The sequence below is a fragment of the Oxyura jamaicensis genome, chromosome 19, assembly GCF_011077185.1.
Source record: "Oxyura jamaicensis isolate SHBP4307 breed ruddy duck chromosome 19, BPBGC_Ojam_1.0, whole genome shotgun sequence".
Lineage (NCBI taxonomy): Eukaryota > Metazoa > Chordata > Aves > Anseriformes > Anatidae > Oxyura > Oxyura jamaicensis.
The window spans coordinates 4,789,575-4,809,572 of record NC_048911.1 but is presented as its reverse complement, the minus strand read 5'-3'; the positions used below and the strand labels follow the sequence as shown (position 1 = coordinate 4,809,572).

The window sequence follows — 19,998 nt, the reverse complement described above, 5'->3', positions numbered from 1 at the left end:
GGAGGCTGGGGATGGAGGATGGAGGCTGGGGATGGAGGATGGAGGCTGGGGATGGAGGATGGAGGATGGGGATGGGGAAGGGGGCAGCCGGGACCCTCCCCTCGCCCCACGTCTGCCTGCATCTGCTCGTTAGCAGCACGCTGGGACTTGAGTCACCAGCCTAGGCGGGGAGGGGGACGGGGCCCTGCCAGCTGACGCGACACCGGCGCTGGCACAGGGACAAGCGGGGCTGGCTCTCGGTCCCAGCCCTTGGCGGATGCGGGAGGCGGCGCGGTGCGTCCTGCAGCATGAGCAGCGACCCGGGGGTGAGCCCTGCAGCAGCCCCAGGAGCTCGGGGGTCCCAGTGCCTGTGGCTGCCCCAAGCCACTCTCTTTTTATCCCTGGTGCTATCGTGAGCCCTGCAGCACCCAGAAATGCAGCGGTGGCTGCACCATGATGCTCCCCTCTCAGAAAATCCCCCCCTGAGCCTTTCCCGTGGCCCCAGGGAGGATGCTCGCATGGGGATGTTCCCGATTTTAGCTGGGGTGGCCTCGGCTCCTGCTGGGACACCAGCCCTGGTGGGGACCTGGGGGGGGACCAGGGTGCAGGACCCAGCCCCCAACCCCGTGGGGACACAGGGACCAGCCGGCACACCGCCTCCCCACGGGGCGTTAATAATTAAGCAGGCGCAGCAGGCTGGGATGGCAGCTCTTATTTAAGGAGCCGATATAAATACCGCCCAGACAGCGCTGATGGAGCCTAAAAAAAAATACAGACCCTGGCTGTCTCGGTCCCTCCAGAAGCACTCTGGAGCCCTGCAGGGCCGGGGGGGCAGCGTGGGGCAGGGCGGCCACCAGCGTCCTTCGGGCTCGGGGCGCTGCGTGAGAGGTGACAGCACCTGGGTGACATCCCCAGAGTGCCCGCCCGTGCCTCAGTTTCCCTCTGCAGTGTGTCCCTTTGTCCTGTGCTGTGGCAGCGGTGTTGGGGACCCGGTGCAGGGCTGGCCCCGTGTCCCTGGGGGAGCTGAGGGGGGGGGTCTCTGCACCCCAAAACTGCGTTGCCAGGTGGAAAGCTGGATCCCCGCTGCTGCGGGGTTGCTGTTAGTGCTGTCCCCCTGCTCACAGCCACCTGGGGACACCTCTCCTGCACCACTCCAGGTGTCCCCACGCAGTGGCATGGGGGTCCCGCGGGGGTCCCAGAGCCGCCCCATCCCTGCTGAAGAGGAGGGAGCCACGGAGCTGCACGGCGGAGCACGGGGACAGCCGGCACCCGGCGCACAGCAGCACCCCATCCTCCCCCAGCCCCCCGTGGCATCACCCCCCACGGGCATCACCCCGTCCTCCACACCCCCCCGCGGCCCCTCCACGCTGCCGGCGGGGCTCGGACCACCGGGCAGGACGGGGCTGTCGCATCCATCCCCGGCAGAGGCGGCGGTGGCGGCGGGCGGGCGGTTGCTGCTGTCTTGCTGCGCGGCTCTGCAGCGTGACTCAGCACCGCCTCGCCCGGCGCCCGGCCCCCCCTCGGCCCCCCCAGCCCCGCGCCCCACACCATGTGGGGCAGACCCACCCCACGTCGCTGCCACCCTCCCCTGGCACCTGCCCCACGCCCGGAGTCACCCCCCCCCCGGCCCGTGTCCCCCCCGCTTGGAGCTGCACGGCTCCCCTCGCTCCCCTAGCATCTTGCAGGCTTTAGGAGAAAGGATTTTTATTTTATTTTTTAATGTTATTTATTTATTTTTCTTTCCATGGGGGTTGGGACTGAAGGATGCCGGGGTCACATGGGAAGACCTTGGGGGTTTTTTTTAAGTGATTTGGTGATTTCGGAGCCCTGCTTTCGGGGAGGATGGAGCCCCCCCAGGCTCAGCTTCTCACGGCACCAATGTGCGCGTCCCCTCTCGCTGTCACCCGGCAGGGGGGCGGCTGGAAAAGGCACCCAGCCCCGTGGAGAAGGGCTGAGCACCCCAAATGTCCCCGTGTCCCCAAGCACGGAGTCCCTGGCGGGGCAGGAGCTGCTCACCCATTGTGCTGTGTGCCGGGGACGGGCGTCCCTCCGCCGTGACAGCAGCACGTGGCACGGCCCCAGGACAAAGCACAAGGCAGAGGCGAGCGCCCGGCCTGACCCTGACAGCAGCTGTCACCCGCAGGGAGCCTCGCGGGTGTCCCTAATGAAGGTGACAAAAGGGGACAGCCCACTGGGGACAAGGACAGCCGCTTGGAGCCACGGTAGGGGGGGAGATGGAGCTCCGAAGGGGCTGATCCTGCACAGGAGGGGGGTGCCCACCACCCTAAATCAGCCCCCCACCCTAAATCAGCTGAAATAAGGCACAGGACCCCTGGGACACACAGGAGCAGCACCACGAGGGGGAATCTGGGACCGGTGCCAGCCCCCAAACCCCACCGCAGCTGGAGGCAGAGCCCAGGCCCCCCCAGCTCCCCCCTAAGCAGAGCCCCCTGCCCTCAGGCTGTGCCAGGACATCGTCCCGGGGGGGGGACACGTCCCCACATTGCCACCAGCTCCCTGCTCCCGTGCCTCTCCCCGGAGGAAGGCGATGCTGGCCGCCAGCTGGATGTCGCCAGCGCTCTGCAGCCCACGTGGGATGGCTGCCGCCAGGGGAACGGGTGGGAAGGGGAGGGGGGGGGGGGGGAAGGAAAAAAAAAAAAAAATGAAATCCCACAACCCACGAGAGAGGAGATGATAGATGGGAGGATCCGCAGCCGCGGCAGGGAGCCCTTGGGCCTGCAGCGACGAGGAGAGGCTCCGACCTCCGGGCACCCAAGGGCTGCGGCCGTGCAGACCCCCCCCCGGCGCGGTGGGGGCAGCCGGCCCCGCGGCCCCCCCAGCGTTGTGTGCCTTGGCCAGCGGAATAATTGCACCAGTGACTCTGCAGATCCCGAAATAGCTGCTGGCTCCGCCGGGCTGACGTCACCGTGAGACACGGGAGGCGCGGGGAAGGAGGACGCAGCGCGGGCGGGAGGCCCGGCCAGCAGCACGGCGGCGGCGGCCGCGTCCCGCAGCCCCCCCTGCCCAGGTCCCCTTGTCCCCGGGAGCCCCCCCCCCGGCACGGTCCCCTTGTCCCCAGGAGCCCCCCGCAGCAGGGGATGGGAAGGACGGGGGAAACTGAGGCAGGCGGGGGGGGGTTCGGGGTGGAGGTGCGGAGGGCTGGGAGCGGAGCCCAAGGTCACGCAGGCGGTGCCGAGCACGGCGGGGGCCCTGCAGGGACTCGCCCCCGGCTCCTGTGGTTGTAGGCACGCGTGGGATTGCCCTAAAGGGGCACGGGGGCTGTTGGGGGGTAGCAGCCTTGCACCACGCGCCCACCCCAAATCACGGTGAGGCGACCCCGCCGGCAGCGCATCCTCCACCCCGCCAGGGAAAAAGGCCTCACGCTGGTCCCCAAACGGGACCCCCGTCCACCCCGAGTGCCCCCAGACCAATCATGGGGATTAAAAACCCAGCTCAGCACCCCTGCCCCGCAGCACGCCGTGAGCCCGGCTCCCTGCTGGGGCAGCTCCCCCCCCCCCCCGGGCTCACAGGGCTCTCGGGGTGCCCGTGCCCCAGTTCCCAGCACTCGGCCGGACCGAGTTCTTGTTCTGGAACAAGGTGAAATAATTACAGCCTCCTCCATTTCCCCTTGCTCATTTCTGCTCCCTCCGCCTGGATTAATGGGTCTCCTCTCCCCAGCACAGACTCATTCCTTATTCCTAATAGGCCATAAATCCGGCCCCCAAAATAACCCCGGCTTTTGCCCGGACCTGGTGAAATATTCATTCTCTCTCCCCGGCCCCCGCGCCATCCCCTCCCTGGGGACGGAGGCAGGAACCGATCGATGGCATCGACCCGTGCGGGGCCGCAGCTGCTCCGGCCGAGGTGGGGGAAGCAGCTGATGCAGCGCACAAAGAGGAGAGCCCTCGGCACCCCGCGGTCCCCGGGGCCTCCTGGCCTCCAGCCTCCTCCCCGCCTGTCCCGGGAGCGGGTGACAGCGGGGAAGGGACCTGGGGGGGAGAGGGGATGGAGCGGGGGGGTGGGCAGCAGGGACACGGGAAGGGTTTTGCGCAGCCTGCTCCTGCGTCCTGCCAGGGTCAGGGCACCCAAAGCCCGCGCCCGGCTGTGCCGCGATGGCTTTGCTAGGGGTCGCTTCCGTGCCTCAGTTTCCCCACGGGACCCAGAGCAGCGTGCCGGGGAGGGGACGAGGGGCACCCGAGGGCACCTGCAGCAGGCTGGGAGCAGCTTTGGGATGCTGATGGCAGCGGAGGTCCAGCGGCTGTGCCACGGCTGGGGTCACCGCCGTGGGATGCTGGCGGGCTGGGTGCAGAAAACCCTGCAGAATTGGGCTGGGGGCTGGAGCCTGAGCCCAGAGCCCCCCCCCCCTGCCCGCCCCCAGCCCCCTGCTGAAGGCTGCGGCCCCAGCAGCTCCCAGCACGGCCGCTCTGCCCGGCCGCTCCCCCGGCGTCAGCGAGCAGCACCGGATTTACTGCCGTCAGCACTGCGGAGCCCGTCCAGCTGCACAGCAGCAATCCGCCCGCCTCAGCAGCAACCCCGCAGCCTCCGGGGCTGCCAAAGCCAGCCGGGAGCAGAGCCAGAGCCCAAATCCCTCCTCTGAGCCCAGGAGGGTCCGAGCTTGGTCCCCAGCTCGGTGTGAGCTGCGGTCGGTGCGCACGGGTGGGATTTGTGCCGACCTCACACGGCCAAACCCGAGCCCCCCTCGCGTGGCACGGGGGCATCGCCTGTCCCAAGCCCTTCGTTTCCACCGAGCCTCGGAGCGGGTTGCAGAGAGGCGAGCGCTCGCTTGAAAAGGGATTTTATTTATTCACAAAACACTCCCCCTCCCCCCCCAAAAAAAAAGGCGTAAGAAAAGTGGAAAAAACGGGAATGTGCACAATCTATTATTAACAAAAGAATTGTACAAACACGGGGCCGAGTGGGGAGGAGGGGGACCCCGGCCCCCCCTGCGTTACGCAGCAGTCGTGGCACCCCAGAAACGCTTTCACACACCCTACACGGACCCAATGAGCAGATTTTCTCTGCTTCCTGGTGGAAACGGTGCCCGGTGCGTCCCCGTGGTCTACAGGGACAAAGGGGCTGCGCTGCAGGGCGCCGCCACCGTGCTGGGGTCTGGGTGGCAGCGGGCATGGGGACACGGGGACATGGGGACATGGGGACATGGGGACACAGGGGTATGGGGGACACGGGGAGGCTGCACGAGCCCCGTCTCGCCCTGCTCCTGTTTGTGGTTGTGCTCAGGAGAGGAGCAGGAGGAGAGGAGACGACGTGGGCACGGGGGGAAATTAGGGGGCAGCCGCGGGATGGGGACCTGGTGAGGATTTGGGAGGATTTTGGGTATTTCTCCCGGCGGCACGGGGAGAGGAACCTCGTCCGGAGGTTGATGGGGGGCTGCAAAGCGAAGGGGAGAACGGCAGCACCTCGCTGCAGAGCAGCTGGAATGTTCTGGATGGAGCCCAGCCCTGGGTTACGCTTCACCTTGGGAGCTTCACCCAAGGCTTTAGGAGCCGAGGAAACCCAGCGCTGACCCCAGACGCCCGAGGGAGCCCCAGGCAGCGCCCCGAGGGACGAGAGGGGACGTGGAGGCAGGGAGGTGGCTGTGTCCGAGCCGGGGACACCGGCCACCAGGAGCCACCGCTGCCTGGCCCCACGTGTGCTAGCGGGTCGTGATGGGGCACAAATTCTGCTCGCAAAGGCTGGCGTCCAGCAGTGCCTGCTGGTGGATTCTCTGATGGCTCACATGGTGTTGAGCTCGTTAGGTTTCCCCCCCCCGTAAAGGCCTCTCCCCCCCCCCCCCCCCCCCGCTGTCTATTTTAAAGAATTCAGTGGGAACGCATCACCCTGGAGACCTCTCCCCTCCTGCCCAACTCGGGTGAAGCCAGCCGGCAGGTTCACGAGCCGGCGAGGCACACGTCCACGGGCAGCCAGCGCGATCGCCCAACCTCATCTCCCTGGGGAACTGGGCTCGCACCACACCTCGCATCTCGTTTGAGCGTGCTTGGCATCGGCTCCCGCCCGCCTGATTTATACCCTGCTGCATCGACAATCCCCACGGAGCCCCCCATCCCTCCCCAGCTCCTGAACCCCGAGCCCCCTCCCCGCCGTACCCGCACGAGGGTCCCCGCGGGCGGCCGGTCATAGGAGGCTGCAGACGGCGCCGGCGTCCTCCGAGTGGTCGCAGTTGTGGACGTCCCAGCGGATGTGGGAGCAGCGCAGCAGCGAGGGCTCGCTGCCCTTGCACTTGAGGTTGTCGAGGAAGATGTAGCCGGCGCCCCGGCCGTAGGGCGCTTCCCCCAGGGCCGCCACAGCGCGCCCGCAGCCCAGCTGCCGGCACACCACCTCGGCGTCCCGCAGGTCCCAGGCGTCGTCGCACACCGTGCCCCACTGGGACAGGTGGAACATCTCCACGCGCCCCTCGCACCGGTGGCTGCCGTTCACCAGGCGCAGGGAGCCTGCGGGGAGGACGTCGGGGTGGGGTGGCTCCCCATCGGGTGGGGGAGATGGGGCTCGTCCCAAAACAAGCCTCGCTTCTCCCAGCCTCTGTCCCAAGGATGGTGACATCCATCCACACCCCCCCCTGGGGACCACAGGGCACCTACCGTCCTCCGGGTGGGTCGGGGCTGGCGTGGTGGCTGTGACGGTGGCTTCTTGGGAATGGTCTCCTGAGTCGTCAGCACCTGGGGCACGGGGAAGGGGTGGGGAGGGCAGTTTGGGGGACGTCCATGCTTTTTGGGGCCAGCTCAGAGTCCCCGTGTGAGCGGCTGGCAGGGGACAGGAGCTGGGGAGAGGTGATGTGGTGTGGAAATGTGGTCGCTGTGCTTGCGGACACAGGGGCCGGGAGCACCCATGGGAGCAGAGGTGGCACCCACGTGTCGGCCGCCACCTGCCAGCATCCCGCTGCTGCCGTCCTCCCCAGAACAGAACCGCGGAACATCCCAAGTTGGAAGGGACCCCCCGGGGTCAAGTCCAACACCCGGCTCAGCACCAGGCCACCCAAAAACCACACCGTGTGTCTGAGGCCATCACCCAAACACCCCCAAACCCACAGGCTGGACGCCACGACCACCTCCCTGGGGACCTCGGCGCGCCAGTGCCCAACTGGGGTACCCCAAACCCCACCTCCCACCACCCAAACGAGCACCCTGCCCATCCCCACGGCCTCTCCCATCCCCACCCCACCCGACGCCCGATCCCGGCGGGGCGCCGCGCGCCACCCACCTCGACAGACGACGCCGGCGTCCTCGTGGTGGCCGCAGTTGTGCTGCCCCCAGCCCAGGTGGAAGCAGTCGGCCAGCCGCGCTTCGCCGCCGGCGCAGCCCACGTTGTCCAGCAGCACGGGCCCGCTGCCGAAGCCGAAGAAGCCGAGGACGGTGGCGGAGATGGCGTGGCCGCAGCCCAGCTGCCGGCACACCACCTGGGCGTCGGGGAAGTCCCAGTCGTCGTCGCAGACGGTGCCCCAGGTGCCGCCGTGCCGCACCTCCACGCGCCCGCGGCAGCTCCCGTTGCCGTTCGCCAGCCGCACGCCGGCACCTGCGGGTGGGCGCCGGCACAGCCACGGGAGGGGGGGGGGGGGCCCAAAAGGGGGGGGGGGGGGGGGGGGGTGGGGGTGGGAGGGCAGGGGGGGTCGTGGGGAGATGGGAGGGGGACAGTATGGGAGGATGGGGGACATGGGGAGGTGGGGGAGAGCCTGGGGAGATGGGGGGTGCCCTTAAGGAGAATGGGGGGAGCCTGCTGGAGCTGGGGTGTAGGAGACAGCCCTGTGGGTATGGGGGGAGCACCGTGGGAGGATGTGGGGAGCCTGGAGGAGATGTGGGGAGCCCTGGGAAGATGGGAGAAGCCCCTGGGGAGGTGGGGTGAACACCATGGGAAGATGGGGGGTCCCTGGGGAGATGCGGGGAGCCCTGGGACATCCGGGGAGCCCCCTGGGGAGATGGGGTGACTCCCTGGTGGCACGGGTGCGCACTGCGATCACCCGGTAACCCCTGGGGACATGGGGCAGCCCCCGGCAGCACGGATGAGCCCTGGGGTGCCCCTGGCATACAGGGGCGAGCCCTGGGGTTGCGGGGTCATGTTCCCAGGGCTGGGGAAGGGGCACCTCGGGGTGGGGGCCGCGCCAGACCCCATGGGGCACCAGCAGCGGCCGCACGCTTACTTTCCATCTGGGAGGTGAGGAGCACGGTTGTGGCCACCTCGGTCACCGGCGTGGGCTGCTCACGGCCGTCTGTCACCGCTGAGACAAGGACAGGGACATGGGGACACTGGGGGGGGTCCGGTCCTGGCCCCTGCTGCCCCCCAGCCCCATGGTGGCCCCATGGCGAAGGCACTTGAGGGGCCAGGAAGAGGTTCCTGGGGATGTGCCATGGGGAAGGTCACCCAGGAGAGCCCCAAAACCTCGCCAAGATGCGCCTGGGTCCCCCGTCCCCCCCCCCCCGCCATGGCACTGGTGGCTGCTGACCCCATACCTGTGGCTGTGGCAGTGAGTGTCTCCTGGTAGTCCAGGGCCACCGAGGTGGTGAAGGACGTGATGGTGGACGTGTCCAGGCCTGCAGGGACACAGAGGGACAGAGGGGACAGGCGGGGAGAAGCTGCAGAGCAGCTGGCCTGGGACCCTGGGACGTGGAACGGAGTGGTGCGAGGGTGCGAGGATGGAGAGGACGGAGGGAGATGGTGGAGGTGGAGACGATGGAGATTGAGATGGGTATGATGGAGTGGAGATGGAGATGGTGGAGATGGAGATGGAGATTATATGGAGATGGTGGAGATGGAGATGATGAAGAAGGAGATGGAGATGATGGAGAAGGAGATGGAGATGATGGTGATGGAGATGATGGAGATGGGCATGATGGAGATGGAGATGAAGCTTCCTCTTTAATCCCCACCTCCCACATGCTGGAGATGGAGCTTCTCCAGCCCCATACAAGTGCTGCAGGACATTTCTGAGCCTCGATACGCAAATTATTCAAGAATGGGCAGGGTCAGGAGCAGCGGGGAGCGTGGTGGAGGCAGGCATCATGCAGCCAGCCCCACGCCAGCTCCAAAGCAGGCTTCCCCGAGGTCCCGCCCCACCTGACGGGCTCCGAGCGCTGCCACCCGTCCCCCACACGGCCCATGGTTGGGGGGCAAAGGGACACCCTGAGGAAATTTCCCCTTTCCCCCCATCAGCCCCATTGTCAGCTAATAGCAGGGAAGCAGCGGCGCTTCCTGCTCCGGTCATTAGCCACGATAACGAGGGAATTCAAGGGGCTTATTAACGTTATGAATGGCAATCAGCGGATAATGGCAGGGCTGGGCGATGGCAGAGGGGCGGGGGGCGAGCCTGGCGGCGTTCCCGGCGCTGGCACCGCTCCTTCCCTCCCTTCCCATCCCCGCAGCGAGGGCAGGGAGATGATTTCTGCTGCACAGCTCCATCCCGAGCCCCAGGAGAGGACAAGGATGCCCCACATCGGGGCTATCCCCCCCGCAGATTTGCCCCCAGTTACCCGTGCAGATGACCCCGGCATCCTCGTGGTGGCCGCAGTTGTGGATGCCCCAGCCCAGGCTGTAGCAGGCGGAGAGGACGGGCTCGCTGCCCTCGCAGTTGACGTTGTCCAGCAGGATGCGCCCCGTGCCGTAGCCGAAATAGGCGTTGCTCTTGGACTCCAGCGCTCGGCCGCAGCCCAGCTGCTTGCAGACCACGCCGGCGTCGCTCAGGCCCCAGTCGTCGTCGCACACCGTGCCCCAGCTCCCGCCGTAGAAGATCTCCACCCGGCCCTGGCAGGCGTCCGCCCCGCTCACCAGCCGGATGCTGCCGTCGCCTGGAGGGGGACAGCACGGGGGACAAGCGTCTCGCTGTCCCCTCGAGGCCACCGACCCACAGAGCTGGGCTCTGGTGGGGAAGAACCCCCCTGAGCAGGTGGCAGGGGTGCTGTGTTAGGGCGGCACGACTGGCGGGATCCCGCACGAAGTGCTGGAACAGGATTTGGCCCCAAAGGTGGAGGTGCTGGGGGTCCGATCCTCTTGGGCAGCCCACCGGGGTGGAGGGGAAGGACTGGGGGGTGGTGGGGGGTTGTGGGGGGTGGTGGGGGGTGGTGGGGGGTGGTGGTGCTGCTCCCCTCACCCCTCAGGTTGCCCCCAGCCGGGACGGGCTCCCAGCCCCTCACCTTCCCCACTGCGCCCCGAGGCCGTGGCAGTCCTGCTGGTCGGCCCTTCGCTTGCTGGCGTGGGCAAGAGCTCTAGAGAGGGAATGAGAAACGGCATCAGTTCCTGCCAGGGAGGTGACCGGGGCCGAGAAAAGAGTCGCAGGAAGGATGCAGAAGCTCTGTTGACCCAACCTCGGAGGAACAGGCTCCGAGACACAACCCTGGGGCTCCTCCGGGAGGTCCAGGGAACCACGAGCCCCCCACGCGCCCCTCGCCCCGTTACCGTTACACACGACGCCCACGTCCTCGTAGTGGTAGCAGTTGTGGATGCCCCAGCCGTGGCTCCAGCACTCGCTCAGCGCCGCCTCCCGGCCCTTGCAGTCCACGTTGTCCAGGAAGATGGGCCCGCTGCCCTGCCCGAAGGTCATGGGCGCCGGCAGGGCGATGGCGTGGCCGCAGCCCAGCTGGCGGCACACCACGTTGGCGTCCACGATGTCCCAGTCGTCGTCGCACACCGTGCCCCACGAGCCGTTGTGGAGGATCTCCAGGCGGCCCTGGCACCGGCCGGGCCCGTTGGCCAGGCGCAGCTCTGTGAGGATGGGCACAGCGAGGTGCTCAGCGGGCTGGCCAGGAGGCGGCAGACACCCAGAAACGTCTCCGTTGCGGAGGGTTTGGGCCCGTTCTGCCCCAAATTGCCGCTCCTTGGATCAAACGGGTGACTCTTGGCTACAGCGTGGGCCAGCTGCTGGCTTGCCGACCCCACCACTAACACCCACCGAGCTCGGTGGCGGGGACACGGGCACCCCTGCACCTTTTTTTGATCACCTGAGGTGCAATATCACCGTCCTCCTGGCTGCCGGCAGCCCGGGGACAACCCAGCCGTGTGCCACCGCGCGGCGCGGGTGACGAGGCGCAGTGAGCAGCTTGCTGCTCGCCTCAGCGAACGCGGCCGCAGTCGGTCCCCGGTGGGAGCTGGCGGCAGGGAAACGCTTCCCCAGGCTGCTGGCAGCGGGCAGCGCGTGTGTAAGCTGCCCTCGGGGGACTTATTGCCGGGGGCACGGTGAGTGACACGGGGACAGGCAGCCGGCGGGAGCTGGCAGGATTTCCTCGCCTGATAACAAGCAGCGCAGGGCTCATAAAGGATCCCTATTTTCTCTCCGTAAAAGAAGTTTAGCTTTCTGCTGCCGCTCTTTGTTCCGGCATGCCTCCCATCTGCAGCCCCGTTTGTAACAAAACCGCATTTTTTTTAATTTTTTTTTCAGCTGCAAAACCTGGAGAAAAGCGGCTCGGAGCGAAGGACCTCACCTGGGAACGGCAGCGGAGCAGGCTCGGAGGCGCCTGAAACAGAGAAGGCAGGGTCAGGGCTCCCCAGATAAACACACAGGGATGGAGGGAGCAGGGCTGGGACCAGCTGCACGTGCTGGGAATTATTTCGGCTCTGCTCCAGCGGAGCTGGCAGCTCCAGCCCCCTGCGTCTCGCCCGCCACCGCCCTCGCTCTTGGCTCCCGCGGGTCCCCGCAGCTCCCCGAAACCCTTGGACGGAGCTCAGCAGAGAGGTGCCAAGGGTGGCTGTTAGCAGCCTAATGAAACCAAGCTGCTCTCCTGGCACGTGCCCGGGAGCTGCTAGCTTCCAGACAGAAGGAGCCTTTCACCGCTGCCTCTCCGCTCCGCTCCCCCGCGCTGTCTCGCTGCCAGCAGCTTTGCTTTATGGGCACGGCGAGCGACGGCAGCAGCCCCCGGAGAAATGGTCCTGGCTGCCGCGGGGAGCCTGCTGGTGATTTCCTGATGGGAAACGCTGCGCTGGGCAGCCCTCCGTGCTTCGTAAATTATTTATTTATTTATTTATTTCACCGCGCAGTCAGCATTTTGCAGGCTGTGTGTTTCTATGCGTGTACCGACACAGCTGATGGGATGAAGCCGCTCCAAGGGCGGCCCCGACGCCGGGCGAGCTGCAGGGTGCTGCTGCTGCAGGGCACGGCAGGTCCGTGCAGATCTGCCTCTTGCAATCGCATCTCCCACCTCGCAGCGGTGCAAGCAGCTGGGAAACACCCGCCTGCTGCCGCATCCCCACCAGGGAAAACTCAGGAAGCGGCCCCAAAAGCACGGGGACCCTCAGGACCCTCGGCAGCAGGGGTGGCGGGTGCCGGGGCAGGAGATGGGGCACGTTGGATGGGGTGGGCACAAAGCAGGGGCTCGCCCGCTGGAAACTGATCCCTGCAGGGAACAGGAGCCCCGGGGATGCTGCCAGGGCTCCAGCAAGGGGCTGCCTCACTAATGGCCCCCCCAGCCCGCAAGGAGCTCGGCCAGGCTGGGGGTGGAGCAGGGGGACCCTTCGTTTGTCTGCCCAATTAAACAGAAATGCTTTTGTGGAACGTGGGCAGCACCACGCGGTACCGAGGGCTTTATTTTGGGGCGCTGCAGCAGCATTTAGCCCATTTTTCTCGCCGTTTTCTGGCCAGGAGCCTGTCTTGGGGGCGCTTGATGCTGGCCAGCCTGCACCTGGCACCGAGCACTGTGCCAAGGGGGGAGCTGGAGGCCCCCCAGCTGACAGCAAGGCGCTGTGGCAGTGCCTCAGCACCCGGGAGGAAAGGCTGGGGCGAGATGCCAAAGGGTGGGTGGAGGTGCCGGGGCTTTTAGGAGTGATTGATCCTGGCTCGGGTGGGGTTTTGCCACCTATTTCCAGCAGCGGGTGAGAATGGCTTTGTTAAATATTCCATATTCATCTCCCCTCCGTCAGGATCAAAGCTCCGAAGCATTCATTTAAGAGCATCCTCCAGCAAAGTCAGGAGAGGCCTGAAAACACGCACGCGGTGTGTCCACGCTAATGAGGAAACCGGCGTTCCTGGGGAACAGACGCAGCTTCCAGCTCTCTCTGATCCAGCCTCACAAAGCCAAAAAAATAACAAAAAAAAAAAAAAAAAAAAAAGAGAGAAAGAAGGAACTGTGTAAACACAGCCCCCCTCAGGGCACGTTTCTAAGCAAAGCCACCAGCCAGAAGGACACATCGCCCTTCCTCGGTGACTTTGCTGCGCCCGTTCATGAAGAGGAGCAGGAGAGGTGGAGGGGTTGGTGTCACGGAGCGCGATGCCACCGCTCCAGCGCGGCACCGGCGTGGTTTGGCTTTGTCAGCCTGGAATAATCGTGCTGCTGAAGCTCTGGCGTGCACCCACTCATCCTGGAGCAGGAATTGCTTTCACCAGTTTCGACTGAAATGCTTCCCAACAGCAAGAAGGAGAGCGAAAGCAGCCGTACCCTGGCTGTGAGCACCCACCAGGAGCCCAGCCCGTGCTCTGGGCTGGGTCCTCAGCCCCCAGAAGCACCGTGGGGACGTCCCGGGGATGCTGGCAGCGCCTTGCTCCGGCCACCAGCCGGTCCTGGCCTTGCTATCGCACGTAATACACGGTGGGAGATAAGAGCTGAGCTCATGCCCTCCTTCAGTGCCACCAGGGGCATGGTGGCACTCTCTGCACGAAGACGATCTGCCCGCTGCAGCAAGCCAGGAGGAAGACCTCGGTGCCCGAGCCCCCCCCCCGCGCCCCACCTGGCCCAGCCAGCGCTCACCCGTGGGGCCGAGGAGGAGGAAGAGGAGGAGCAGGGAGGCAGGCAGCGCCCCGCACACCGGGCACGGGCCAGGGCTCATCTCCGCTCGAGGGTCCTCCTGCTGCCCCTGGAACAGGCAGACACCAGCGTTAGCGATGGCGGGGGGCTGGCTTTTGCTGAGAACAAGCTGTGGCTGCAGGGGCACCTCGTACCCTCAAAACCAAAGCTCAGGACCCTGAGGGCTGCTGCCCCGGCACCGTGCAGCGGGGCAGGATCCTGCCCGCCGGGCTGTGCCACGGTGCCGCCGCCCCAGGTGCACCCTGCGTGCACCCCCGCGGAGTTTGTCCTTCTCTCTCCTCTGCACGAGGTTACAGGCAGGCCCCGCAGCACACACCCCCCGCAATAAACCGTGCTGCGTGAGACACGCGTTAAATTAACCGCTCGAAGAGGTGGAAACAGGCTCCCCATCCGCATGGGTAATTCCCAACCCGCCGCGTGGACGTGGCAGTCCAGCACAGCACGCAGCCCCCTCCTGGGAAGTGAAGGTGCTCCATGTCACCCCAGCAGGTCACAGCCCTCTTCTGGGGAGGCTCCTGGCATTGCTCCTCTGGGGCTGAAGAATTCACAAGAGCAGGAAACCCAGCAAAAAGCCTCCGAGGCTGCTCCAGGCTCCTGCCATGCAGACGTTGGGAAACCCTCCCTGAATTATCGGGCTGGCCACATCCACGCTCAGCCCTCTCCATCACACAGCTCCTCTCCCTCCCTCGGTGCTCTCCTCTTATTAGACACAATTCCCCCTCCATTTGCTGCTCGGTTCAAAAGCTGCTGTAGAAAAGGCAGACATCTACCTCTGCTGGGTGTGCACTGGCAGGGACACCCTGCACTCAGCATGTCCCCAGCACCAGGCTCCCACCATGGGGACGGGGACAGGGACACTGCCGGGGCCTGGCGGAGGAGTGCCATCCTGAGGACATTATTTCACGGCGGCTGTAAAGCCAGGCTGTGAATCTTGGATAGCTGGAGGCCTAAAATTAGACTCTGCAGCTTGCACGGGGCCCAAAACTTCCTGGAGCGATGGGCGCTGCTGCTGCTGCTGCTGATGGTCAGAAATGAGGTCTCAGCACCGTCCCAGGGGTGCAGGATGGGCCTTCCACGTAGGGCGCACCCCGTGCACACTCCTGCTCCTGCCATGGGGCTGCTGCCGGCCCAGCGTTCGGAGGAGACCCGCCAGCGCACCCACGGCTCAGTTACGGGGCACGGAAATCAATCTAGTCCCTAACATCGCATTTCTCAATACTCCATTCATGCTTATTCCGCTCCGAAGAATGTCGCCTTTTGTCCTGCCGGCCCTCCCTGCTCTGCGGCAGAGAGGGGCTGAAAGACGTCCGGCACGCTGCCGTGGGCCAGCAGCCCCTCGGCATGCCGCCTGCACCAACAGGGCAAGCATCCACCCCATACCCACCCCACATCCACCCCACATCCACCCCATACCCACCCCACATCCACCCCACATCCACCCCACGTCCACCCCATACCCATCCCATATCCATCCCACATCCACCTTGCATCCATCCCGCACCCATCCTGCATCCACTTCGTATCCACCCCGCATCCATCCCATATCCACCTTCCTCCTGCTCCAGCTACCCCGGTGCCCTGCCCGGCATTAAGCACCGAAACGCGAGCCGCAGCCCCAGCTGTCCCCATCAAGGTAAATCCCCACTTTCCCTGCAGACCCCAGCAAATAAATCACAAAAACTCCTTCTTTCGGACCAGACGAGACACATTTGCTGCTGGACCAACCCTCTTCCAAAAGTAGTGTCATTAATCCACCTACCTGCTCGGTATTTTCTTTCCAGTATAAAGACGGATATATTAAATCCCAGAAATAAAGATTCTCTTCTGAAGTCAAGAAAATTGCTGGCTGATTAGTTGACAAAAATAAAAAATACTTGGTGAAATGAATGTTGCCTCTTATCCCAGGCAGGAGGCGGTGGGGGTAAGGCAGGAAGCTTTTCTTTCAGCCAGCGCTGGGGCAGGTGCAATTTTTTTTTAGAAAATGGCAAAAAAATAAAAAGAAGGAAGAGGAAAAGAATCTCGTCCATCAACCGAGCAGCTCCAGCCTGTCATCCCGTGCCACCCCAGGGTCGGACGCTGCTGCTGGCAGAGGAAGGCTCACGGCTGTGGGGTGGGAAGGCGCCCACGTCGCCCCATTGTGGGGCTGCCCGTCCCCTCCTGGGGGAGAAGGCCAGGGGAGGGAGGATGAGGAGGGAGGAGAGGAAGAGGAGGATGAGGAAAAACAGAGAGAGGAGAGGAAGAGGGGACGCTGAGCGAGGCGGGATGGGGTGGGACTGGCTCGGGTTTCAGGCTGGCGCTGGGAGCTGGCTGAATGCCTCCGGGAGCGGGTGGAGGGCATCTGGGCTCATGGCTTCCCCCTCCCCGCTTTCCTGCCCCATTTTGGAGAAGGCAGCAAAGCCTTCATGCCATCACGGGAAGGCAGCAAGGACACAGTCCCGATCCTGCCGGCGCCCCGCAATGCCTGGATCGGGCCTGTTTGCATGGGCAGGACAGAGGTCCCAAACCCGAGGTGCTCCCCGCATGTCCCCAGGCATCCCCAGCAGGTCCCCTGCTCGCCGTGCTCGCCGCACAGGACATCGGTGGCACCTGCGCTCCTCTTTCCCAAGGGTGAAGTCAAGGAAGGTTTTTCCAGGCTCTCCAAAAATCACCAGATTTGGGTTGGTGGTGTCACCCCGTCTCCCATCCAGGGGAAACCTTCCCCCCGACCCCCCCTCAGATGCTTCGTGTCTGGGTCATCTCCCTGAGCTTCCAGCCAGGGCCAGCCTCACAGCGCTGCGCACCCGCGGGTCCCAGCTCCCCTCTTGGAGACCGATGGAGCTGACGGCCGTGGGGGCATCCTGCATTATTTTAAATGGAAACGTGTTCAACCATCATTACTGCAAGAAAAAGCCTAACAAAGGTCTCAGCACTCTTGAAGGCAATTGAAAAGGACCGCAAAAACGTGCTGGGTTTTCTTGCGGATTCTTAAGCTCCCCCCTGAATGATTTGGGGACCCAGGTTTGCCTTTGGCTTTGGACAAGCTGATCCCACGACCAGCAGGATTTCTGCCCTGGCTTTCAGCACAGGCAGCGGGTGCCTCGCTGCCCTTCTTTATGGGTCTGCAGGAAGCCCGTGCCCCAAAAGGTTTGTGCTTCCTCTCAGTACAAAGCAGCGACAACCGGCGGTGACTGCGCCCTTACCCACCTGCCAGTATTCCTTCTGGTGTTGCAGTAATTAGCGACTAGGCATGGACTTTTTATTCCCCAGCAGCGGCAAAGTTACAATTAGTCCGCTCGCAAATGCTAGTTTCGAAGGTGCCTTTTAGGGCTTGTTTTGCCCAAACTTTGAAAAACTTTCAGCCACCCTGGCTGCCTGCCAGGGCCCCGGGCTGTGGATGGTCACCAGCACAAGCCATCCGCATCCAGCCCGGGGGCGCCGCAAAGTGAAGCCTCCCTGCGGGCGGCCTGAAGATGCTCCCCTCCCTGTCCACAGTTTTCACAAATCTGCAGGGATACGGGGAGAAAAAAAGGCCTCCCTCGGCGGTGAGCTGCAGGCTTTCCCCGCAGCTTGCTGAGCTGCACCAGCAGGCTTTCAGGAGCTTGCTTCCTGCTGTCATCGGCATTTTGGGGAGGATTCAGCTGGGAGGAGGCTTTGCCGGCAGCAGGATGGGGAAGGAAGGGACAGCACGAGCTGGTTGATGGCTGCGAGACCTGCTGGTGCTTGAGAAGAAGGGACACAACACCCCTCCTGCCCACCCTGCCCTGCTGCTGCCTCTCCTCCTGGTGCCTCCCTCCATCTCCCTGCTCAGGATCTGGGGGCTGCTGGCACCGCTGGGGACGGGGGCTCCCCAGGGAGCAGGAAGCCAAACCCCGCTGGTCCCAGCGACCCAGGAGCTCTGTGAGGTGTTGGAATCCATCCACCGCTGCTCCCGCTCCATCTCCCTGCAGCCCTTCGCTGTCCCCAGAGGAAAGCAGCCCTTCTGCCCGCCTTCACGAAGGAAGGGGAAACCAGTACGAGCATCTCTGGCCAGCCCGCGGACCAGCTGATGGCTGTGTTTAATTTTAACACATTTACGGAGAGCAGAAGGAAGGGAGGCAGCCCCCAGGGAGCCGCGGCACTGGCGCAGGGCTGCAGCGAGGTGGAGCTGAGGGAGAGGAACCCAGCCCCACACAAAAAGGCCTTTGTTCACCCGGGGAACCCGCTTGGAGAGAAGGAGCAGCCCAAGGACACCCCGCTGACAGGCTCTGACAGCCCCGGGGTGGCAAACGGGGAGCTGGGTCCCTTGTGGTCCCAGGGGCACCCATGGGTGATCCCAGTGTCCACGCTACAGCCTGGGGGAGTAGATGCGAGTCCTTCACTGTTCTGCATCCCCTCTCATGAGGTCACCTCCCTGGGTAGGATATCTGGCCCCTGGCAGCAGGACCCTATGGCAATCAAGTCCCAGAGAGCCTCAGGTGGCACCAGGGGAGGTTTAGGTTGGATGTTAGGAATAATTTATTGCTGGAGAAGGGTGGTCAGGCTGCCCGGGTCTCCATGCCAGGAGGTACTCAAGAGACGCGTGGACTGAGGGGCAGGGTTCAGCGATGGGACTCGGTAGGTCAGGTCAATGGTTGGACTTGATGACCTTGAAGGATCCTCTCCACATTTCTACGATCAAAAAACTTATCTCTGGTGTGGCTACGGGGCCGACTGACTTCCCACCTGCACCCACCAGCCCATGGAGCAGGGCGGTCACAGCTCGTGGCTGTCCACCCGCGGGCCGCACAGCTCAGACCGGCTGGCGGTGGGGATTGCGGAGCGGAGCCCTAAAAGAGGGTGCAGGGAAGGCAGACGGAGGTGGGAGCTGCCTCCCCATGGGGCACAGAAATGGGATGGCCTGCGAGCCCCCTGCCTCCGGCCTGCACCGGCATCCCGGTGCTGTGGGGACGGGGGCGCTGAGGGGACGGGGGCGCTGAGGGGACGGGGGCGCTGAGGGGGGCCATGCAGCACTGGGTGGCACACTAGGTGGCAGTGAGAAGCGCTCACAATGCCTGCAGGGTTTGGGAAGAGCCCCGCTCCTCGGCAGCCCGCAGCAGGCCGGCACGGCTGGAATTCCTCCCTGAGTCCCCTCACGTTGGGTTTGTCCTGTGGGGAAGTTAATCTGCAGTCAGCCCCCGCACACTGCATCACACACTATTTTACACACTCATTCTGTACCACACACCCCATGTCACACACTATTTTACACCCACACGCCATAGGACACTATTTTATACATACACATCACACACTATTTTACACACTCACCCTGTACCATGCACACGTTGTACCACACACCCCATATCACACTATTTTACACTCATTCTGTACCACACACCCCATATCACACTATTTTACACTCATTCTGTACCACACACCCCATATCACACACTATTTTACACTCATTCTGTACCACACACCCCATATCACACTATTTTACACACTCATTCTGTACCACACACCCCATATCACACTATTTTACACACTCATTCTGTACCACACACCCCATATCACACTATTTTACACACTCATTCTGTACCACACACCCCATATCACACACTATTTTACACACTCACCCTAGCACACATGCACACTGTATCAGTTTTAAAAACCCACGCACATCACACTCGCTCTACATCACAATTTTACGCATGCACACCACCTCACCCCCTGCATCACAGGCTATTTTACACACTCACACCACACGCTTTTACACACACACCGTATCACGTACACAGCCTGCATCACACACTACTTCACACGCTCGCACTGCACCACACTCACACCACATGCTATTTTACACACTCACCCTGTACCACCCCCATATCACACACAGTATATTACACACCCCCCACATCACACGCTTTTACCCCCCCACATCACACACAATTATTTTACCCCCCACATCACACGCTATTTTAGCCCCCCACATCACACGCAATTATTTTAGCCCCCCATATCACACACTATTTTACCCACCCATATCACACACAATTATTTTATCACACGCTATTATTTTACATCCCCATCACACACTGTTTTACCCCCCATATCACACACTATTTTACCCCCCCCCACATCACACGCTATTGGACACACACCCCATATGACACACAATTTTACACCCCCATCACACGCTATTTTACCCCCCAATATCACACACTATTATTTTACACCCCCCCACATCACTCACTATTTTACCCCCCCATCACACGCTATTTTACACCCGTTTCCCACACCACCACTACTTCACACACACACATCACACACACACCTCGTACCCTACCCC

The 19,998-nt window shown here is 63.7% G+C and overlaps 2 protein-coding genes across 2 annotated transcripts in view; both read right to left on the bottom strand.

The window, feature by feature from the left end:
* YWHAG (tyrosine 3-monooxygenase/tryptophan 5-monooxygenase activation protein gamma) overlaps nt 1–2,626 on the bottom strand; it is a 27,179-nt gene extending 24,553 nt beyond the window's left edge. Inside the window, exon 1 of the mRNA XM_035342761.1 lies at nt 2,582–2,626. The gene's annotated coding sequence lies outside the window, so the exon portion shown is untranslated. The remainder of the gene's footprint in view (nt 1–2,581) is intronic.
* A 3,476-nt stretch (nt 2,627–6,102) lies between these two features.
* Nucleotides 6,103–15,055, bottom strand: SSC4D (scavenger receptor cysteine rich family member with 4 domains). The gene is made up of 11 exons (XM_035343425.1): nt 14,915–15,055; nt 13,636–13,761; nt 11,400–11,721; nt 10,378–10,683; nt 10,116–10,187; nt 9,456–9,770; nt 8,439–8,519; nt 8,129–8,206; nt 7,195–7,506; nt 6,576–6,653; nt 6,103–6,428 (listed from the first exon to the last, which is right to left on the bottom strand). The coding sequence occupies exons 1-11, from the start codon at nt 15,053–15,055 to the stop codon at nt 6,112–6,114; spliced, it is 2,148 nt and encodes a 715-aa protein (XP_035199316.1). The 3' UTR covers nt 6,103–6,111.
* Between the last annotated feature and the right edge of the window lie 4,943 nt (nt 15,056–19,998).